Source organism: Fusarium oxysporum, chromosome VI, assembly GCF_013085055.1.
Source record: "Fusarium oxysporum Fo47 chromosome VI, complete sequence".
Taxonomy (NCBI): domain Eukaryota; kingdom Fungi; phylum Ascomycota; class Sordariomycetes; order Hypocreales; family Nectriaceae; genus Fusarium; species Fusarium oxysporum.
In genome coordinates this window covers 3002181-3024072 of record NC_072845.1, presented here as the reverse complement: position 1 = coordinate 3024072, position 21892 = coordinate 3002181, and the positions used below count along the sequence as shown (strand labels likewise).

The window sequence follows — 21892 nt, the reverse complement described above, 5'->3', positions numbered from 1 at the left end:
TGGCGCGACAATACCCCGCTATCCAAGAATGACATCATCAGCGCCGATACGCATGTAATCAACAACCTTGAGTACTTACCTTATAAGGTTATTAGTGGCAGGAGATGAGTCTTGTCTACGTCCCAGCTAGATTTGAGAGCATAGTCCTCTCAAGCAATACTTTCAAACTATTTTGGGCCGTTATACAATCAAGAGGAATCCGGTTGATGCGCTCACCTCGTTATGGCAGTCATACTCATTGTAGGAGCTACTCGTGGCTTGGGTGCCAGCATCACCAAGAAGTACGCCGAAAAGAGCGAAAACACCGTCTACGGTACGACCAGATCATCCGAGGGTCCGAAAGATTCACCCTCAGGAGTCAAATGGCTTTCTGATATCGACCTCATGCAATCTGACGCTGGTCAGAAGCTGGCCAGTCTGCTAGACCCAGCTCAGCCACTCGACTCGGTGGTGAGTAGCATTTCCAATTCCAGCAATAGGATCAGAGTCAACGTTTCACGATACTAAGGAACAAGGAAAGATTATCACAGCCGGTTACTTTGCTACAGAAGACCTTACCTGGGACAAAGGTCCAAAATGGGAGGAAGAGCAGCGGATGTATACGACCAGCTCCATTGCCCCCGTCTTTATCGTCCACCAGCTCATCCACAAAGGTCTCTTGCGCAAGGGTTCCAAAGTGGTGCTTGTATCTTCCGAGTCTGGCAGTATCACTCTGCGACATCCAAAGGAAGGGGGTGGCAACTACGCTCATCACGCCAGCAAGGCGGCTCTCAACATGGTTGGCAAGCTGCTTAGCTTGGATCTTAAGGACCAGGGCGTCATTGTCAGCATCGTGCACCCAGGCTTTATGCGAACTGAAATGACAAAAGGCGTAGGGTTTGACAAGTTCTGGGATGAAGGTGGAGGTGAGACCTCGCAAGCACTTGTTATACATGGTGTTGTGGAAGCTAACAAGAGTTTGATCAACTAGCTGTGACACCAGACAAGGCGGCGGCGAGCCTCATCAACTGGATCGACAATCTTGATATTAGCAAAACAGGAGAATACTGGGCACCACGAGGACCGCGTGAGTAGCTTCCGAAACGATTTGCGCTGTGGCATGCCAATGGAGTGCTGACCAACGATTATCTGCTTGATTAGGGGATATTGGGACTGCTGAGGTTGTCCTGGGTGAAGACTTAGCTACACCACTGCATCTACCCTGGTAAAGCAAACGGTAACGGCTCCAGTCTATCAACATCGCTTTAACGACAACGGCTGGACTGAAGCTGTTGCTGGTAGGAGGCTAGGAGCCGTCGACAAATGAGTGGATATTACTGACCGGAAATTACTGCAATTTCACCTATCGGCAACGCGCTTCGAAGCAACGTACCCCGTACAATTCTTCCTTCTAGACGAGGCAAGCCTAGGCAAGCTATCGTCTTTGCCTATTGCGGGTGACGAAATTGAAGAGTGTGGGGTTGGGGGAATCAGGGTCCTTACGTAGCAATGGACTAGCAAAGTCACGATACTGCATCAGGTCTGGCTGCAATAATTAACCTAGCTTGGCAGATCATTAATTATGAACTTATGATCATCATACAGAATCATAAATGGTGCCCGGTGCTTTGTCGCATTACGCAAGTGAGTGGTTCCGTCTTCTCATATAATTAGGATCGGCCGCAGGTTATGAGGCGCTGTCCCACCACAAAGAATGAGCTGCATGCTTGATTGCGACTAAAGGTCATCACGATGGATCCTGCTGTCTACGCCGAGGTTCGCATCATTCCCCCGTTCGGACGGGAGATTGCTCAAGATTTGCCTACAACAGGAAACTTACAGTCCATGCATTCTTGATGCTACTCCAAGTACGAGTTGCAGATATAGTAGGATAGATGGTGGCTCCATTATATAGCACGTGGTCATGATCCCTAGCCAAGACACCAGCCAAGTCCGGGTATTGTAATTAGAATGCTACTATTCAGGTTCAGTCTGGACCGGGCTCGATCGAGCTTTTGACTGACAAGGTCAAGGAAATGTGGAATGAAAGAACACGAGGCTGGGTTTCTGAGTGTTTGCTCTGTGCTGTGTCTCTTACTGCTCTTGTTGTGAATAGGCGTCTATCTTTGGTGCAGCTGCCTTGCAGGAGGGCTTGACTGACATTGGCATTAACGAGATATTGTCTAATATCTCGACCGCGCATCTTGTCTGATAATACAAGATCTCAACGGCCGGGTTGTGCATGGTAAGCCTCCAACAGAGACACCCCTGAAGTTGACAAAGAAGACGAAAAAGGAGACTGATAAAAAGTAAATTTGAGCCATCATCGATAATCGGGGCTGTTGTTAGTTGTGGAGTTTGGCTTCTTTGGCGTCAGGGGCATGGCGTTTTGTTACTTGTGGAGAAGAGGCGGCTCCTTCATTGGCTGGGCTGGGTTTAGTGATTGCCATGGATGTTTAAAGGGGTAGGGTGACCTTGTGTTCGGCCGACATCCACTAGGAAATGACAGTGCGACCAGGATACATGCAAGCTAGGCAAGGTAAGGAAGCAATGCTAGGGATACAATGATGCTGATGCTAATATATATGTATGTGAATCCCTTAGTTTCCAAATCCACTGTTCGATCGTAGACATGCACAGTAACCCACGTAACAGTCAGGGAAATCAAACGGAGTTCTAGGCGTCCTCAGAATACGGCATGGCGGCGGCATGGCCGGTACGAGGCCTGGGTGGGCCAGGCCAGCCAGGGCATCCATAAGCCAGGTCGAACAATCTGGGCACCTAGGTAGGTAGTCAACCTTGCTAGTGAAAGCCTCTCCGATGTCTACGATCCAAGTCAGCTGCCGCCACCTTCTCGAATCAGGACCAGACTTTGACCCGGTACTTGAAAGTTTAGGGACATGGGTGATGAAGCTAGAATTTACAAAAAGTACATAGTTGTATAAGACTCAATGCTTTCGGTCCATGCTTCGACATACATAGTAGCATGCTGATGATGGGGCTAGGTTCTGGTAACTGCCAATACCTATGCAGGAGGCGTTGCAGTTGTCGGGTGCCGTTGAAATAAGGCTGTTGCAAAGTCTCAAACTGGACGATGCAAAGATTGGACAGGGAAATGTTAAATCACAGCCACAGGCACAAATGTCCGTAGCTCAAGTCAGACTTTGTAGGTACCTACCTTACTTTTGATAATTAGATCGGAAGCTGGACCAAGCTCGATTCAGCTCAGCCAAGGTTGACCAGACTGGCGCTGAGTTGCTTCCTCCCCAGCTCCCGTCGTCTCTACCCCAAAATCTGATGCACTAACTAAGTACCTCTAGGTAACCTTACCTTGCCTGCCAGCCTGCACAAACAACTGACTCTTTCCCCGTCTGACCACATTCACCGACTGGCTTCAGCAGCCCAGACGTATATACTGTAGAGCTACCTTACCTATACCCTAGGCCTGGCATTTCCCCATTCGTTCTGGTCCGTACTTGCCCGGCCAAGCTTCTCAGAAGGCTCCTCATGCCTCCACCTTTCTCCCTCTCCATTGAACGTTTTGATCTTCTTTCACCCTCAATTCCACACAACGTTCACTTCTCTGGCTTGCGGCTCAAGTTGCCTCGAGCGCTCCTTTCTTCTTCCTTTCCTCCTTCTCCTCTGTCACCCCATTCACTGACACGGCCAACACAACTAAGGTAGAGATTGGCAATCCATTCCTTTCATCATAGCACCGCCGTTATACAGTACCGAGAACCTCACGAACTCTTGAACAAAACCGAATTAAGGCAGCATATCGCTCACGCAGTATCCATCGTCCACCTTCTATCCTTCACACACCTCTGTTCGCTGTCGAGCCTTTTTGAAGCTTGACCCCGGAACCACTGATCTCAATCTCAAGGCCAATTCTCATTTGTGTTCCACCAACCGACGGAGCGACCTTTTCATCAACAATAGCCCCTCTTGGCTCCGCTGTCACCATCGATCACAGCTCAACAAATACAGCTACTTTGTCTCTCCAATTGCAGGCACTGGAATATCCTGTTTACAGGTCTAAAAGTCAACGACACTGCTCGAAAACCCATCCTTTCTGGACCCTGATTATATCTTCTTCTTGTTGTCCTCCACCCCTGTCTGGCAACTTCGTGTATGACCCAGGTGGTCAACCCCTGCCAGTCCCGCCTTTGAATAGGCCCCTGCCCAAGTTCGACAGCCGTGAGCATTGACCTGCCCCGCTAACAGGCCTATCGACGAGTCGCCAAACTCGACCCCGAGTGGTTCAGCCAAGCACCTGCAAATTGAACATCCTTCACCAGCATTTTGTTGATTTCAGGCACTTGGCTTTGCAAAATACGTTCAGCAGGGACCCATTCCATCTTTTGCATTGGGGACTACCATATCAATTAGCCTCCCGCCTCAGACAATCGATCCCTCTTGAACCTACCAATTCAACAAGAGCTTCAACCCAGGGGCATCTGCCGCTAAGACGATCGCACTACTTTCTCAGGCCAGCCAGCCCCTTTCCGAGCCCTTGGCCCTTGGGCACCACGAAGGCCACTTCACCCCAGAGCTATTGACCCACCAGGTGCCTGAACAAAGTTGAAAGTTGAACGGCAGAACGGGGATTCGAATCGCGTTTGAGTGGCGTACCGTACTCTTATTGACTTGGTATGACGCTGGGTCTGAGCTTCCAGGACAGAGGAATTTAATCCATCCCGACATACGTATTTTACCACGGCCAGCTCTTTGACTTTCAACTCTTGGCGAAGTTGCTCTCGTCCTTGTTTGCGCAAGCCCAGGCTCTATTTCTATCTTTTATACGACACACGTAACGCATTGTTTTACCTGGCGTTGCAACGGCTGCCGTTTCCTCTGTTACTCTACATCGATTGGCTCCTCATTCTCTCCTGGATCTTCAAATCAGAAACACAAGCCCAAGCTTGACCCCTTTGCAATCATGTCTACTGCTCAGTCTTTTCAGTCCGGTAAGCGCCCGCCCCTTGATTTCGCTTTGATGTGATCTGCGACAACCACCCCATTCCCAAAGTTTCCCCTTCTGTTTTCACCGGGATTCGCGTCCGATAGCTGCCAAAGCTCGGCGCTTGGAATCTTGTAAACAAAGGAGACTGGATCAACTGTAATGTTGAATGGATCGCAAGTCAACTTGGCGGAACAATTCATCAGAAGCTAGCTGGTCGGTCCACTTGGCTGGCATCCATCTTGTGTCATGCTGAGGAGATTGTCTGTTTCATCTTGGCCCATCTGTCGTCGTCATTGCATGCATGCGCCCGTTTATCTGGCACCCAGCTGATAGGTTTTCTTGAAACAGGCCACACCAGTTCTGGTCAATCTCCTGGCCTCACACTCAACTTATCTTCTAATAACCCCTTCCGCAACCGCGCACCATCTCCAGCCAGTGCCGACCTTCTTTTCCCCAGCAAACCCGCCTCTCCCTTTGACGACCCCCCAGCACGACCTTTATCGCGAAATCCATTTCTCGATCAGCCACCGGTTGATTTATTGTCACAGCCTCTTAGGTCACCTGGAGCGATGTCATCTCACTCAGACTCTAAGTCTCTTTCAGCCGAGGAAATTTTTGTATGTACTTCAGTCAATATCTTTCTCCCACTGCCTCTCAAACATGCAGGGAATGGTTTATTCTCGATGGCGTCGCCGACGATTTTTTGCACTGATATTAACTTGCCATTAAACAGAACTCCATGACTCTCGATGATGCTTCCAACGACCGAGCAAGACAGCAGGCCACTCGCCGACCGATGAACGGACCGCCTCCAAGACGCGGCGGCGAGAACCCGCCGCCTGAGAATGGCAGCCACCGCCCTTCGCGTTCCCAGGAAGAAGCTCTTCGTGCTCGAAGGATGCAAGGTTCTGGACCCCGACCGCAACAGAGCTCACCGCAACGACGTGCCCCACCACGACGTCCTCGACGGAATTCTGAGTCCTCTTTGGTCGATTTTGATGCGCGTCCAATCACAGAGGAGGAGAAAAGAATGATCGAGGCGGCCCGACGACGTGAATACGAACGACAGCGTCGCGGAGAGGGCAAGGAGCGCGGTGATAGAAGCGACCGTGACCGTGACCGCGATCGTCGGGAGCGGGGAGATAGGGAGAAGACCAGTCGCCCCAGCAGAAAGATGGACATTATTGATCAACTTGATGCCACAAGCATTTACGGGACTGGACGTACGTCCACCCCTCCCTAATCCTAGACTTCAGTGTTGCTAACACAGTACAGTGTTCCATCATGATGGACCCTTCGACGCCCTGAACCCCCACCGAAATCGCCAAAACGCGAGACGTGCGCCAATGCAAGCCTTCCCCAAAGATTCACTAAACAATTCTCTTGGAGGCGCTGGACCGCTTAATGCTCGAGCTGACCATTCAGTTCTCATGGGAAATGCCACGGATGAGGCTTTCAGAGATTTTTCTGCACCTTCAAAAGCCCGTAGCAAGGAGCCTGCCATTTTTGATGCCTCGGGCCGAGACCAGATTGTTCATGGAGATGAGTCTGTTGGCCTAGGCACCTCAACTTTCTTGGAAGGGACCCCCGCTGCGCGAAGTGCCATTCAGCGCCACCAGGCTGAACAGGCTCAGGAAAACATGGAGAGTGGTCTACAGCGCAAGAAGTCGCTTGCACAGCGCATTCGCCACATTAATAAGGGTCCTCGCGATTATAGTCAGTCAGGGCGCCCCAATGGCGAATATTCCAGAATCACACCAGATGCCTATCCGACAGCAGCCAGCACCAGTTCAGACAACAATCCCTTCTTTGCCGAATTCGGTAAAGGCGAGGAGGGTTTCAGTGTAAGGCCACGAGATGGCTCAATGACATCCAACAGCCCTCCTGGAGCGAGACGCCCTTCTGCCGGAGCTGTCCTTGAGCGACGGGCGACAACTGATGCTGCTACAACTTTGGACGATGCCCCAGCAAAGCCTACCGGGCTTATGGGACGAATGAAGAGCTTAAAGGGACGGAAGCCTCGGCCAGAGATACCTAGCAACGGGCCCGGTGTGCCCGGAACGGCCGTTTAGTGGAGGACAGGTGCCGGGCGACTCCTTGACTCAAGTCGAAGTCCGAAGCGATGGCAGTCAAGGCAGGACAACCTTGTGGAGAATATGAATGAGCACGCGAATGAAAGTTCGTGGGCTAATAGTCTGCCAACACGAGATCAAGAAAATGCGGCGCCAAGAGAGGCAGAGAGGTGTGCCGTGTACGCCTCAAGCACGGTACAAGAATCTGAACCATTGCTTTATGATGCTGCAGAGGTCGAAGCAAAGAGACTTGGCCAGGCACACAATTATTCAAGAAAGCGGTATGCAAATGCGACGAGATAAGGTCTATTTGGTCTCTCCAGATACCGATGAAGTTTCTATTTATTATCTTCTTTTTGTTGAGTTTGGGATGGGGCGGGTAGCATGGGTTATAGGAAACCAAGCCCATAGGTCGGGTCATTTGCTCTGTTTTGGAGATTTACATCAAGCAGGTCTGACTTAGCAGGAACCTCATGAGCTTGAGTCGTCTCCAGGTCGTCACGATGCCAGAAAGGAAGTGGGACCACCGACCGAGACCTGGGAGGTTATTATGAAGCCTTTTTTGTATGTTTTATATCAGGACTTGATGTCTGATCATGGCATCAATAAATTCAAATGCGATGTTATCGTGTGTAAACAATAACCTTGGCTCTGCCTTGATTTGCTTTAGAGGTTGTTAGCCATTTCAAGAGACAATATCATTCTCAACTTTGAGTATATCGATCCTCCTGATATCATACTTAGCAAGGCTTCAGAGGAAAGCATGCAATTCATGTTTTGTTATGGCAGTATTGAGCTGGTCTGGTCGTTGTCGCTTTGGGGCTATCTTGAAGCCTAGATAAACCATGAGGAGCAGTAATGCACTTGGACCTTGCATCCATAGCACCAACCGAATTATAGTGCCAGGCCACAAGCTACTCCATGAACCCACCACAAAGCCCCCCCTCACAGGCGAGCTCCCACTTTCAGCTCGAGCCAATTCCTGCGGCAATACTGGCCGATAAAGAGGTCAAAAGGCGCGATGCAATCGCACTGTTGGGAGCCTGCAAGACAGGATGCAAAGTCATTGACGAGGAGGTCATGTTAGGCGGCTTTGAACGCGGAAGTGTTGTGGGTATCAGCGCTGAAGATGAAGAGCTAGGGGTTCAGGTGAGATTAACAATCAGATAAAGCCGTTGGTTGTGTGAAAGAAACGTTGGACTAATTTTCGGCGTCAGCTTGGTCTTCAGACACTTGCACATTCACTTTGTGAAGGCACGGTTACAAGTGGCCTGCTCATCACTCCCAGGCCAGCAAGCGTAATGCTGGCTGGCTTGAGGGACGCGGTGAAGTCCGAACTCGAGGCCAAATGGTGCACAAAGGATACCATAAGGATGAAACTCAGAGAATGCCTTGAAAAAGTCATGCTGTCTTGTGTATTCGACATGAATGGTCTATGGGAGGCACTGGCAGATCTGGATTGCGAGTTGGTTGAAGAGAAGGATGATGCGCTGCAGGACCAAGGGGCAACAAATGTTAGACAACATGATACAACACATCAGTTTGACGAGATCCAGGATAGTCAGGATGACGATGATGTGGCTTTCTCCCCCATTCATCAAGCTTCGCAGCCACGGGCAGAGGAGCCGTATAACAAGATGCAACAGCACCCAGACGTTATCGTCATCACGCATTTCTCATCCCTTCTGACAGGTCTTTTCTTCCACCGCGAAAAGTCAGCAGCGCATGCCGCGCTTCAGCTTTTGAACTCACACCTCCGCGATCTCTCGCGCAATCTACCATCGAAACCACTTATCCTTCTACTGAACTCGACATCAGCGGTATCCTCGGGTCCAGCACTCGCAACCGTAACCGCAGCGTCACCAGCGAAGCAAAGCCAAGTTGACCCAACACTACGATCTATCTTCAACCCACCACCACTAACCGGCTACAGTGCCCGGCGCACGAAACCCAACTTCGGTCTGATATTTACGCAGCTACTGGACTTGCACTTACTATGCACAAAGGTCCCAAAGACCAGGCGGGATGCTGAGGGGGCGGTGAGGCAACTTCCTGGGGACGAGATTGAGATGGTATGGATCGTGGAGGTGTTGTTGGATGAGCTGGGCGTCTGGGAAGGTCATACAGGAGCTAGGTCGGGAAGGGAGCAGAGATGGGCGGCTGTGAAATTTGAAAAGGGGAGAATTGGACAAGCAATTGATGAGAAGGAGCCCGAGGCTAAAATCCCAAATATAAGCGACGTGAGGCTTGCGGGCGGTTTTGGAGGACGCAGAGTATAAGGTAATTATGGCAAGCTTATAACGAGCGGCGGAGCTATATGAAGTCCAATTTTGGGCAGGCTTGCGATGCCCAGGTGCGTTTGGAGATACGAATTACGGTAACTCTACAGAGCTCATGCAATATTTGTGGTATGGTGGTGTGCTATGACAAACTGGAGCGCATCCGCAGCATCCGTTCTATTTCCGGCGCACAGCCAACCAACCAATCATGTCTCGACCGCAAAACGACCTTCTGAAGCCTCACCGTGGGTTGACCCTAAAGCCTACATGATCTGAGCCGTGGTGCAAATTGCCAAAGCCTTCCCAACCAAGATGCCCAGCTCATGCAAAGAACTGCGTAAGCTATTCACTGACCCTGAAACACAGCCTGCATATCAATCATTCTAACACCCGGTGCTTTCCCAGGCGAAGCACTCGCGCAGTGTCTCCAAGAATCCGACTGTGTCATGGTTGAGCGCAACAGTGCCGCCGACTGCCTCCGCGAGCCCCTCGTCAACACCCTCCCGCTCAAGTGCCGACAGCTGAAGAAGGGCTTCGGCGAGTGCAAGCGTGGCATGGTGGATATGCGTAAAAGATTTCGAGGCAACATGCCCGTGGCATACCGTACGATGGAACAGGCCGAGGAGGGTCAAGGATACCAACTCTACGCCGGACGGCCAGCATTCGCGGGTGGTGTCAAGAAGACGGACGGAAACGAACCCATTCCTCAAGATTGGAGAGAAGTCGAGAATGAGAAGTGGAAGGCAGAACAGGCAGCCATAGAGCAGCAGAAGAAGTGAGATGGAGGTCGTTGCCTGACCGAATCAAGCTTTCTCCGATATGGGACATGTGCGGTATGGTAACGACTACTTGTGCCAGTATTTGATACCACCATGGTCCTCAAAACGCCCAAGACGATAGAAGGCAATGCTGAGGTTGAGCTGAACCGACTGAGCTGAAACAATTCGACATGACGAACGTGACGGACGAAGACTTTTGGATATACCCAAAAAGAAGAAGAAGAAGAAGAAGAAGAAAAGAAAGAGGTTGAAATTCTCACGTTCTGCCGTGTTATAAGGCTGCGATTTGCTCTACTCTACTCCCAACATTTGTACAATATCTGTATCACATATGCATTCCTACATCCCCCACCTGGGTAAGTCACTATGTACTTGGCCAGTCACATTGCCAACCCAACTTACAACTCAATCAACGCCGATGGCCTTGGACAACAGTGGCCAATTCATGCTTATTAGCGCTCTAAATTAAAGTTTCTGGCCTAGACCTGGTTGCATCTCACCTCGCTTACCTAGGTACGGACGGGCATGTTCCCCACAACCCGAAAGCATGCGCAATTGGGCGAGGAAAATAAAGCCCATCAGTGAGTGACAAGAATTGATCAAGACTACCATTGTTCATGTGATATAGTTTTTCTCTTATCATTCATAGCCTGAGCTCGCACCTGGCCCAAGAGGGAAGTCATCCTCGTGTATCCTGCGTCACACTTTGAACAACCCCCCCTTCTCAGCGCCAGGCGCGTTGCATACTGGACATGTCCTTGTGGAAAGGCCTGGCTCATTGTTTGTGGTTGGGAGGAATCGGTAAATTAGTGGCCTCTTGGTTTAATCGCTTCGCCATGGCTTGACGGGCCATTCGGCGTTTAGTTTAGATATTCTTGGAACAATTTACTCTGTGCTATTTGCTACCATTCCCCATTCCCCTTAGGTTAGTAGATTTGGGTAACCTTCTTTACCTTACTACTACGTAGTTAGTACCTTATCTCCAGCTTCTTGAACGGTCTCACCACGGCCGCCTGAGACGTTCAGTTACATCTGTGTGTCGCAATAGGGATCTCTCCCTTCTCTCCTGAGCTCAGCCCACTCATTCACCTGCCCAGCGCCGAGTCAAGCTGTGCCAAGGCCAGGTCAAATCAAGTACCTTATCCATCGCCTCGCCAAATTTGGTAATGCGGTCTGGTCTACAACTGGCGCCGCTGTCGTTGTCGTCATAACTTCACTACCATCCTCGACCTCAGTTCGCACCGTCCCATCTATATCTCCTCTCCGATTCGTGCCGCCACAGACGATGGCCATCATGATTACCGCACCACAGCGGCGTCTACTTGTCCTTCTCTCGACTTTCTTCTTCGTATTTAGCATTTTTTATTGCTGTTCGCGTCTCGCAGCATTGACAGTTGGACCTGTAGAGGTCGAGGACGAAGTCTTGCGTCCGCAAGTCGAACTTCTCAGAGCCGATAACCCCATGTCTTATGGCATGTATAACAGACCGCGCTACGATGGTATCGACCTCATCAGGAACCTACCGAGCGAATACGTCCCTACAGCAAAGAATGGAAGGAGGTTGGTCGTGGTTGGTGATATCCACGGCATGCTTGACCCCTTCGAGAAACTACTCAAGAAGATCGAATTCAACCCCAAGACAGACCACGTTATTGCAGTTGGCGATATGATTAACAAAGGTCCCAAGTCTTCCGAGGTCGTGGCTCGTCTCATGGAGCTCAAAGCCAGCGCGGTCCGCGGTAACCACGAAGATCGCGTCATTCTTGCATGGCGCGGCCTCAGTTCTCAGCAGGGCGTCGCCGCCTACCTCGATACGAAGGATGCCGCCAAGCACAGGGGCGAGGAGGCGTACTTGAAGACAGCTCGCAGTCTTTCCGAAGCGCAAATGACGTGGCTGAGAAACCTACCGGTCATTATATCTGCCGAATCTATGGCCCTCTACTTCGTGCACGCCGGTCTCGTCCCAGGCGTTCCACTCCCTCAACAAGACGCCTGGGCTGTCATGAACATGCGCACCTTGCGGTTTCCGCGCGAAGAATTCCGTAAGAAGGAAATTGAAAAGAAACGAAAGCAGGCCGAGAAGCAGCGACAAAAGGAGCTAGCCAAGGCGCAGGAGGACGCGCAGGCAAAGTTTCAGCAGCGCAGTTTCGTTCCCGGAGAAGAGGGCACCGACTCACATGCTCACGCTGCCCGCGCTGAACCCGCTCCAGCCGATTCTGCAGGTGCCGTATTGTCAACCGATGAAGCCGCCGCCGAACGCACGAACCCTGATCGCGATGTCTGGATTCCCATAGATGGCCACGAAGGTGAACGATGGACCGACCTATGGAATAGCGAGCAAAGGAAATTGCGAGGACCCGATCGTCGTTCTGTCATCTACGGCCACGATGCCAAGATGGGCTATCAGGAGGACTCATACACCTTCGGCCTCGACTCAGGTTGTGTCAAGGGTAACGCCCTGACTGCCCTGGTTATCCAGGCCAAGGAGGATGGCGGCTGGAAACATTCAACTCATCAGGTCATGTGCAAAAAGGGATGGTGGTAAGGTCCTCACAATTTCGATGATATGATACCATGCTATACAATGATGGTTTTAGGTCAATACTCGGGCAGGCGGGTTACGCATTTCAGTTAGATGGCGTTATGGGTCATGATAATGACAATGACGGGTCCTTTCTTGTCAAGATACATAGACGGGAGTTCTCACGTAAACTTAAAGTTAACAGTTCATGATGTTTGTTGGATGATTCTACCAGCTTTTTTGGGCTCATATCCTCGATTTTCGTCATGTAGCCACTATCTGTTTCAATGGGCGCATCATCCACGAGGCAAATTACAGCCAATGACTTCGCCTCAAGCTGAGGAATACTAGATGGATATGAACTATAGAAGATGTGTGGTATAAGCAACGACAACTCCCCAGCAAAGATCGTGAACAAATTATAGCCGGTTGTTCGCAGTCAGCTTCAGTGCTTTCTGCATTTCCACGTTAACACTGTCCTATTTAACTTTTTAATCATTCTCTTAAATCATGAAGCATGCAAAAGATTTAGGCGAGCTTCTCCTTGAGGATGCTCTTAAGGGTGACAGCATCAGCAGCGAACTTGCTGATACCCTCTCGGAGCTTCTCAACGGCCATCTGGTCCTCGTTGAAGTCAAAGCGGAAGAGAGCCTCATCATTGATGTAGGACTTCTTCTCGATGTCTAGGGAGGAAGCCTGGGAAGCATCAAGCTTCTTGGGAACGGGCTCATTCGAGTTCAGGAGCTCCTCAAGCAGGTTAGGCTGTAGAAATTGAAAATTAGCATACTTGATTCCTATTCGCAACACAGGTTTGATGTGACATACAGAGATGGTCAAGTAGTCGCAGCCAGCAAGCTCAGTGATCTCGCCAGTGTTTCGGAAAGAGGCGCCCATGACGATGGTGTTGTAACCGTACTTCTTGTAGTAGTTGAAGATGGTCTTGACGGACTGAACACCAGGGTCCTCCTCCTTAGAGTATTCCTTCTTGGTAGAGGCCTTGAACCAGTCAAGAATGCGGCCGACGAAGGGAGAGATAAGGTAGGCACCGGCCTCGGCAGCGCCAATAGCTTGAACAAGAGAGAACATGAGGGTGAGGTTGGTGTTGATACCGTGGTCGCGCTGGAGAATCTCAGCAGCCTTGATGCCCTCCCAAGTGGCGGCGATCTTGATCAGAATGCGATCCTTGGAGATACCCTGTTCGCCGTAAAGCTTTAAATTTGCGTTAGCACTTCGTCTAGAGTGACGCCCTGCTGCTATGGTGGCTTACCTCAATGAGGTGAAGGGCCTTGTTGACGGAGGCCTCGGTATCGAAAGAGTATCGGGCATCGACCTCAGTTGAGACCTTGCCGGGAATGATCTTGAGGATCTCCTTGCCAAACTCGACAAGAAGACGGTCAAGAGCATCATCGACCTGCTGGTCGATAGGGCCACCCTTCTGCTTGGCGTAGTCAATGGCGACATCGATCAACTTGGCGTACTCGGCCTTCTTGGAGGCAGCGAGAATGAGAGAAGGGTTGGTGGTGGCATCCTGAGGCTTGTACTTGCCAATGGCTGTTGAAATGTCAGCTGCTGTTCATTCTCTCATATCATGCCATGTCACATCATGGCGATCATGACTCCTTATGTCATATGGGCGAAGTTGGAACTCCTGGTTAGGATAGCAGGAGTCGTGGGCTCGGGGCGCATAATGATAGGAGTGTATACTAACAGGCAAAGTCGCCTAAGAGTAAGAAGTTAGTAAAGAAGTACTTGATCGAGTCCAGGAGGTGCGGTAATTACCAGAGTCAGACACAACAGTCTATTGAGGTGGGAACAAACCAAATGGTTAGCCATCAATTTCTCATAAGAGACATAGACATGGAAAGGCGAAAACAACATCTGATCCTGAGGATGACCAAGAACGATGAATTGGTGAGTCCAATTAATCAGAGGTGTTGTTTATCAAGCTTAAACATGATGCCATGCTCGCTTTTGTTCGCGTTCACAAACGAGTTGGAGGGGTAATGGTGGGGTGACATACAGTGCCAGTGGCCTTGAGCTGTTCGAGAGAGGAAGACATGATGAATGGTATTGATTCGTATCACGAGAAGTTTCGTTGAAGAGATGAGAAAGTGGGATGAAAAGAAAAGAAGAGAAGAGGAATGGAAGAGAGGAAGGCGAGGGTACAACAAGAAAAAAGATTGGGGATTCCACCGAAAGTCGGGAAGGGACCTGACGTACACACGACGACTGGCGCCTTCTTTACTGTTCGTCTTCGCCCCTCACCCTCAACTCGGACTCTCTGACTTCACCCCTCCTCTTTCTGATTGAGCCCATAGCTACGTCGACTGCCCCACTATCTTAGTATGTCATAAGGATCGTGCTTGGGTACCTTGACCGGGGCTCTCACCTCAACTGCTTCACCTACGGCCTAGCTAAAGGCTCTCTCATTTACAGCCGCGCCAGCCAGGAATGGTGGGAACTATTCTCCTCTATGCAATCTGAATAAGAGCACTATGTATGTATGCTGTGGTGCTGACTTGGCCTTTGCCGTATCTCGTAATGACATTACTCATCAATGTACTTTGGCTACCTATGGGTATCAGTCATTCTATGCAGAATTCCTCGTCACTAGGTATTTCAGACACTGACAATATCGGCAAAGCGACGTATCCTTCGCTTGTCTTGGTAATCGCTACCGCCGCTCACCCCCCAACGTTTCTACTCTCACCTCACTCCAAGCGGACAAGGCGGGCAATCAAACCCCCACCCGCCTGGAGCTCAGTTGCTCCAATGGCCCGTCGAGACCTCGCCGAGTCCACCGAGACCCTCAATGATGTCGGCAGCATCCATACCTTATGGACATAGAATGCCGTGGAGAAGTACTGCACAGTAGTAACGAAGGTAAGGAAGTTGAGCACCGCTAGGCGCCTGCATGGCGGGCCTGGTACGCTGGTTTGCAAGTTCTACATACTTACTTATTTAGCCGCTTACTTTTGCCTGCAACTGGGCCGTGCCATTTTCAGTCTCAGCGTTTTTGGACATTATCCGCTGTTGTGTCTGGTCACTTTGAACACCATGTCACCGAAAATCGCTCCCTCAGATCATTGTTGTCGTAGATCAGTTGCATCCATTACATTGTATTAGATGCTACACTTTTGATAGCACCCGTTAAATCACTCTTCACAGCACGTGGAGGTGGTGAGTAAAAGGTTGCATGCGCTCGGCGGGGAGAAACCCGATGCTACCGGAACCCTCGTATGAGTGAGCACTTCGGAAGACAGCAAACCGATAACATGGCGTTTCAGTAAGACATCAATCACGCCTGGGCCCATAATTCTGATTGCGACTTCTGCTCAAGTCCGCGCGAATAACAAGCGTAGTACTTCAACAAAAACGATCCAATACTGGCCCTACGAATATTGACATTGGCTGATATTGCTCAGCATGCTTATTTAGACATGAGCTAAACTCAATGCTGTTTGGCGTTGAATTCACTCATTGCGTTGCAAGTGCTTGTGCTACTGTTGCTCACCTTTCGGAAGATCAAGCCATATTTGCTGGAAGTTGGCATTTATAAAGCATCTAGTAACGACTTTTTTCTATTTCTCATGCTTGTAACTAGTACATAGATAGTGACTGCCAATCCCATGACCACCCCAGGACACCATTCTCTTCCCTAGTTTTCGTGCTTGAAGCTTCATCTGTCAACCCCATTTGTAACATATTTGTAACCAAGATCTTTGCTCCATAATCATCGTCAACGCCAATCTTGAAGCCGGGGGCTGCTTAGTCTTCAGTGATATCTCCATACTCCCACATGCCCAGGCGCTGGTCCTTTGCCTGGCTCTCAACCTCTTTAAGGTGCTTGAGGGTAGACTCAAACGCCTTGCTACGTTCCCAAGCCTTGAGCTTCTTAGGAACCATGCCGTACCCACCGGCAACAACTTCCTTGTTGATAGAGTCATTGGGTCCGGGAAGTTCTCCCGAGGATCCAGTGTCATACAATGTGACATAGCTCAGATTCTCCTTGTTGTCAATAAAGTCGAAGTTGGCAACAAGTCGCTTATTCTCAGTGAGTTCGTAGATGAAGCCGATAGCATCTTCGAAATAATCGGCACCGGTAGGAAGTTGCACAAATGAGAGAGAGGCATCAATGGCCTGAGCCTTCAACTTCTGCGCACCAAACTTGGGCTGATCCAGTGCTCGTAGGCTAGACCAGGGGATCTTCTCACTGTTGCCGTAGTCGATATAAACAACTTCAGACTTCTTGGCACTGCGGTCATTGGCCCTCACGCGGGCTCGGTACCACTGACCATCAGCAGAGAATTTGGCTGAGACGTACTCTCCGGTCTTTGGGGCATCCTTGAGAGGGTTGTTGTTTTTGGAATCAAGGTGAAATCTTCGGAACTCGCTCATCAAGCTCTCAAGAGCGGCTGTTCCTTTGCCAATCTCTTGGATCTTGAGTTTACCGTTAGCGTCGATGTTGGTGATGACAACATCGCGGTAGTCGGTGGGCTTCTTGTCGATAGAGACTTCGGTTTCAGGGGCAGTTTCAGCAGTGTTCTCTTCCTCGTACTCCTCGTCCTGTGAGGGGTCCCAATCTTGCCATAAGTTCTTCCGAGCCTCCTTGGCCTTCTTCTCAGCGGTGAATAGCTCAGCAGCGTTGCCAGACTTTTCCGCAGAATAAGCGTGAACAGATGCGAGGCCTTCTTCGACCAAGACCTTGGCAAAGTTTTCTCGGTTGATATAAAGGTCGCCGATGAAGCCACCAACCTTGTCCATATCATGGATATCTACCTCACAGTCGCGCTGGTTGCATCGACGATTGGCAAGATCGAGAGACTCCTTGCCGAAAGGCTCACCACCTTCGCCATCGGCCCTGGGAGCTCGAGGGGCACGGATTCCTCCCAGAACCATTGTGAGTTTTACATTCTCTCGTGGAATCAAGATAGTGAACCTAGAACCGGCTTTGCAGAAGTCGACAATAGCAGGCACCTTTTTTTGTCGTTGTAGGGTAGCCAGCATGATTTTGGCCTTCTGTGTGTTCTCGGAGAGGTCGGTGTACTGCTTTGCCTTCTGAGGCTTGCCTGACCACATACCCTTCTTCTCCTCCTTAGCCTTCTCTTGGGCAGCGAGGAGGTCATCGTAATTAGGGGCTCGGTCAGTGTCATCCTTGCGATGTCGGATGACTGACGCCCATCCGTTCTCAACCAAGAGAAGGTTGATATTGGTATTCTTTTCGGTGACAGTGGCGACTTCACGAGCCTCGTATCCTTCTGTCGCGGGTTTGTTACCATCAATGCTGATTCTCACATGCTTTCCAATCAGTTTTTGACGAAGAAATTCCTTGGCTTCTTCTCGGAAAGGGCTTTCTGAAGGCTCTGTAGTACGGGGCCCTCGGACACTGCTGATGCTGATGCGCTTCTCTGTTGTTCCGGCCTTGTTTCTTACGAGAATGGTATCGGCACCAATGACCTTGGACACAATTGCGTCCTGATTTCCGCTCTCAGTCTTAGCAACATGGTGTTTGTGAAGCCGGAGCTTCTTGGACTGTGCCTGCTTTTCAGCAGCACGGAGAGCAGCCATTCTTTCACCTAACATAATAGAATGGAAGTCATTGCATCGTGCAAGACCTTCTTGCAGCAGAAACTCGGCGATATTTCCTCGGGGGTGGATAAGGGTGGCAACGAGCTGCCCTTGGGCGCTAGCACCAACGATCTCGACCTTAATCTTACGCTGGAGCAGCCTTGACTCAACAAATGATCTAGCCTCATTTCCGTATTCCTCGGCCGGCTGAGTGGTACCAGTAGAGGGAAGTGTGCGCTCGGTGGCAGGCGTTCGGATACCTGCAATCAGTGTCATGGGCTGAACGTGCTTCTTCTCGGAGAGCAAGAGTCGCATTAATACGCGGTCGCCACTAAGAACTCGCTCAACAATACCATCCACTGTCTTGCCTTTCCATTCCTTCAAGAATTCAGGGCCACCGAGATCATTTTGAACGTCAATAATACCACCGACTCCGACGTGGAGTCCCTTGTCCTCAGCCTTTGCCTTATTTTCGAGCTGGCGAAGTGTCTCAAGGCGGTCAAGCACCTCATCCGACTCCTCCTTACGACCAGCATCCTCGCGGACCTTCAGCCAGCCAGCCTTAACAAGCTCATCAGGCAGATTGGTTCCATCCTGAAGCTGGGCAGTACCAAATTCTCGACCGGAAGTAGGGATTGTGTACAGAACGGTTGCTTGAACGGGCTTTCCGACGACGAGGTCTCGAAGATACTCGCGAGACTGGAAGGCGAAAGGCTCGTCACCTTCGCGCTTCAAGTGAGGGGCCGTGACATAGGCAAGAGACAGGGTCCGTTCATTGTTGGGGTTCTTGGGGCTTGTCAATATCAGAGTGTCACCACTAAGCACGCTCTTGACATTGCCGATAAAGGTTTTGGACATTGTGGCGGATACAGGAGGACGACGCGGAAAGACCTGTTTGATTCAAGCTCATGTTAGTCGAATGCTGAGAATTAAAGTGCAACGGCGATTTTGACAAGGCACAGGAAGAACGCTGGAAAACAGACGGCGGGACAAGAGACAGTGGAGATTGTTGCAGTGGGAGCTGTCACAGTCCAAGAAGTTTCTGAATGGAATACCAAGCTAAGCAGAGCTTCAATTGAGTTTCAAGCTCCCTTGAGTGCTGCCACCGCCAGATGACAAGTAATCACGACATGATGTTACGGGTTAAGAAGATATTTCACACGTACCTGGGGATAGGGAGGTTGTGTTTCTTTTGGGAGATCGAGCCTTATTGAGAAACCAAGTTGAGCTCAGATAAGGAAAGTCGAAAGCCAGGAGAGGGGAGAACAAGAAAGAAAGAGCTTCATCTGAGCATGTGGAGTTGAAATCGCGTGAGGTCCCTTATGGCAAGGTGGCCCCAAGGCCAAGTTCGCCGCTAAAGTGTTGAATGTGGAGACAAACTCAGGGGTTTATGGCGGATGGATGTCCCTGCAGCTAGTGACCGCGGGGTACCAGCACAACCTACTTCAATAGAAAGGGCAGCTGTCGCCTTGGATGGCTTCAGCTAGGGCGAAGCTTTACCGAGATGGCTAGGAGCCTGGTAGCTCCAGAGTTTGGAACTACGGCAAGGTCGTGTAGGCGGGGCTGTCACAGATCTGGGCCTCTTACAATGTGATCAAAATGTCAAATTGATAATTTCTTGTTAATAGAGATAGGTGGCGCATGGTATAATAATATGTCTGAGACTATCTTTAGGATGGAGCCATGGACTTCTCTCAGTGGATTTCAAAGTGTCTTCGAAGTTCGAGCCCCTCATTATGGCGACATATGTACATAGACTATCCAACATGTCGGCGATTTCAACGAACATGTCGCCCAACTTGAACAAAGGTGTATGTGAGTTGACACTCTGCATCGAAAGTCACTAGCTGATAGTACTTGGCTTGATTGTATTTAACTATTTTCCTTTGCGTCTCATTGTACGGTAGTGGAGTACGTGCCACGCCATACTGTTCATCACCTTACAGCTTCTTGATCCAAGCAATAAAGTTCATGTTATTGGTTTCCTTAGTTGGAGATTCCGATGACACCTGATAAGCGATTAGCACTAGTAAATAACTAGATGTTGACTTAAGCATACCGCAAGCAGGTCGGGGACCAGCGTTACCAGTCTTGAGGGACTCCTCGTTATCACCCTTGCCGAGATCGTCGGTGCCGGCGTGGACAACGACGGTTCGCTATGCCATTGTTAGTGAAATGTTGGACATGGGCAGAAATCGTCTTACACCGATGATGCTGTGCGGGCCAATCAGCTTGATAAGAGAGTCGGTGACAGAGCCCTTAGCATTTCCCTGGCCATCGGTCTCCAGGTTTCCGAGGTCTCCAACGTGACGGGTCTCGTCAGAGGGAGCACCGTGGGTCTTGTTGTGAGGGTTGACTGGCATTAACCGTGTTAGCGTGTTGTGAACAAGAGCAAGGCTGAAGATCTGTGACGGGAGATCTTCCCAGGAACGGGCCCTTCCGTGAAACCGAAGAAGCCGGCGGTGCATCATGCAGGAACAAACTCACAGTGAGGACCAGCGGAAGTGCATCCGTTGGTGTTATCACCGAAGGTGTGGATGTGGAATCCTCGTTTGGCGTTGGGATCGTTACCGGTGATGTCCCAGGTGATGGTGGTAGGGGCAGATTCGGACTCCTGCTCGAAGATGACGGTGCCGGAGACCTTAGAGTCACCGCGGAGAACGCTCACTGCGAGGGGCCGTGTTAGCCAGCTTCAATGCGTGTGATTGTAATACATGATGGCATCCTCCCCACTGGTGATGGCGCTGAGAGCTAAGCAGTTCTCCAACCTTGATAGACACAGCATTGACAGTTGAGTCATGGTGAGGCCCATCAAGGGACCATTCAATGTTCCTCTTGGGGCAGATACAAGCCCATCAAGGTACATCGAGTGTGAAATTCGTCATCTCGTTGGACGAGGAGGTCTGGGAAACTCGCTCAAACCAGCTCGAAGCCCCTCACTGTCACCCGCGGGGCATGGGTGATGCCATCTATAAAAAGAGCCACCCTCTGTATGTGAGCGGTGGCTTGGTGACGGGAAGTCTTACCAGCCTTGACCATTTTGATGAAATTTGTTCTTTTGTTGGACGAGTTTAGGTTAGGGAAGCAGTTGAAGATTGAATGATGATGCAAGTGGAGAGGGGAGCAAAGAGGAGTTTTTGAGGAAGAGTCGGGGTCCGAGGCGGCACGACCTCCGAGCTTCTGAGCTTTCTACCTCTCGCCAGCTTCAACCTCTTTCCGCTTCATGCGCTGTGCTTCCCCACTCTTGGACACCCAAAACCCACTGAGTTGCCCAGCAGCGTTCTTAGCCAATCCCTTACAGTCCTCACCAAGCTCTGGCAAGTTAAGGGACATCTCAGCGTCTCATGAAGCTTAGCAATACTGAGGTGGGGTTGCCATTAAGAACTGGACCCCGCTCCGTCACACAGTCGTCATTTTACCTAGCCCCAAATAGGGTTGGCGAATGAGATTGCATCATTAATGGAATCGGCTCCTACAGTAGACATCTAAGCCGATTTTCGGAGTTATTTGCTTAGACGCTGCGTTTCATGCCGCGGATGTGCATTTGCGCAGTATTGGAAATCAGATGCAAATATAAAGGCGTGGAGTGGAGCCTGACCAGGGATATTTCACTGCATGATGTGGAATCAATGTTGTGAGAATATTATAAGTAAGCCTCATGGAGCAAGAAAGCACATAACGTAGAGGCCATGTGCCAAAATAAAACAGTGCAAGGTCTACTAAAGCTACAT

At 50.3% G+C, this 21892-nt stretch overlaps 8 protein-coding genes across 8 annotated transcripts; 5 read left to right on the top strand and 3 right to left on the bottom strand.

The window, feature by feature from the left end:
* The first annotated feature begins 25 nt into the window (after positions 1-25).
* Positions 26-1579, top strand: FOBCDRAFT_226571 (uncharacterized protein). The gene is made up of 4 exons (XM_031186027.3): positions 26-450; positions 521-905; positions 971-1066; positions 1141-1579. The coding sequence occupies exons 1-4, from the start codon at positions 223-225 to the stop codon at positions 1206-1208; spliced, it is 777 nt and encodes a 258-aa protein (XP_031037162.2). The 5' UTR covers positions 26-222; the 3' UTR covers positions 1209-1579.
* A 4071-nt stretch (positions 1580-5650) lies between these two features.
* On the top strand, positions 5651-7072 carry FOBCDRAFT_43277 (Pal1 cell morphology protein-domain-containing protein). The gene is made up of 2 exons (XM_031186030.3): positions 5651-6165; positions 6218-7072. Exons 1-2 carry the CDS (start codon positions 5682-5684, stop codon positions 7012-7014), a joined length of 1281 nt encoding a protein of 426 aa, XP_031037165.3. The 5' UTR covers positions 5651-5681; the 3' UTR covers positions 7015-7072.
* Positions 7073-7935: 863 nt separating this feature from the next.
* Positions 7936-9293, top strand: FOBCDRAFT_295094 (uncharacterized protein; the record flags this gene model as incomplete). Its single annotated transcript, XM_031186033.2, has 2 exons — positions 7936-8163; positions 8232-9293. 2 exons carry the CDS (start codon positions 7936-7938, stop codon positions 9291-9293), a joined length of 1290 nt encoding a protein of 429 aa, XP_031037168.2.
* Positions 9294-9533: 240 nt separating this feature from the next.
* Positions 9534-10282, top strand: FOBCDRAFT_226564 (cytochrome c oxidase assembly protein PET191-domain-containing protein). Its single transcript, XM_059609714.1, has 2 exons — positions 9534-9630; positions 9699-10282. Exons 1-2 carry the CDS (start codon positions 9606-9608, stop codon positions 10070-10072), a joined length of 399 nt encoding a protein of 132 aa, XP_059465171.1. The 5' UTR covers positions 9534-9605; the 3' UTR covers positions 10073-10282.
* A 1084-nt stretch (positions 10283-11366) lies between these two features.
* On the top strand, positions 11367-12805 carry FOBCDRAFT_203328 (Metallo-dependent phosphatase-like protein; the record flags this gene model as incomplete). Its single annotated transcript, XM_031186038.3, has 2 exons — positions 11367-12613; positions 12670-12805. 2 exons carry the CDS (start codon positions 11367-11369, stop codon positions 12803-12805), a joined length of 1383 nt encoding a protein of 460 aa, XP_031037173.3.
* Positions 12806-13121: 316 nt separating this feature from the next.
* Positions 13122-14652, bottom strand: FOBCDRAFT_275826 (uncharacterized protein; the record flags this gene model as incomplete). Its single annotated transcript, XM_059611506.1, has 5 exons — positions 13122-13355; positions 13419-13802; positions 13861-14144; positions 14211-14313; positions 14614-14652. The coding sequence occupies 5 exons, from the start codon at positions 14650-14652 to the stop codon at positions 13122-13124; spliced, it is 1044 nt and encodes a 347-aa protein (XP_059465170.1).
* Positions 14653-15910: 1258 nt separating this feature from the next.
* FOBCDRAFT_163909 (uncharacterized protein) lies at positions 15911-19453 on the bottom strand. Its single transcript, XM_031186039.3, has 2 exons — positions 19328-19453; positions 15911-19052 (listed from the first exon to the last, which is right to left on the bottom strand). The coding sequence occupies exon 2, from the start codon at positions 19017-19019 to the stop codon at positions 16362-16364; it is 2658 nt and encodes an 885-aa protein (XP_031037174.2). The 5' UTR covers positions 19020-19052; positions 19328-19453; the 3' UTR covers positions 15911-16361.
* Positions 19454-19669: 216 nt separating this feature from the next.
* On the bottom strand, positions 19670-21313 carry FOBCDRAFT_226554 (superoxide dismutase). Its single transcript, XM_031186040.3, has 5 exons — positions 21188-21313; positions 20649-20828; positions 20366-20517; positions 20221-20317; positions 19670-20170 (listed from the first exon to the last, which is right to left on the bottom strand). The coding sequence occupies exons 1-5, from the start codon at positions 21198-21200 to the stop codon at positions 20148-20150; spliced, it is 465 nt and encodes a 154-aa protein (XP_031037175.1). The 5' UTR covers positions 21201-21313; the 3' UTR covers positions 19670-20147.
* Positions 21314-21892: the final 579 nt, after the last annotated feature.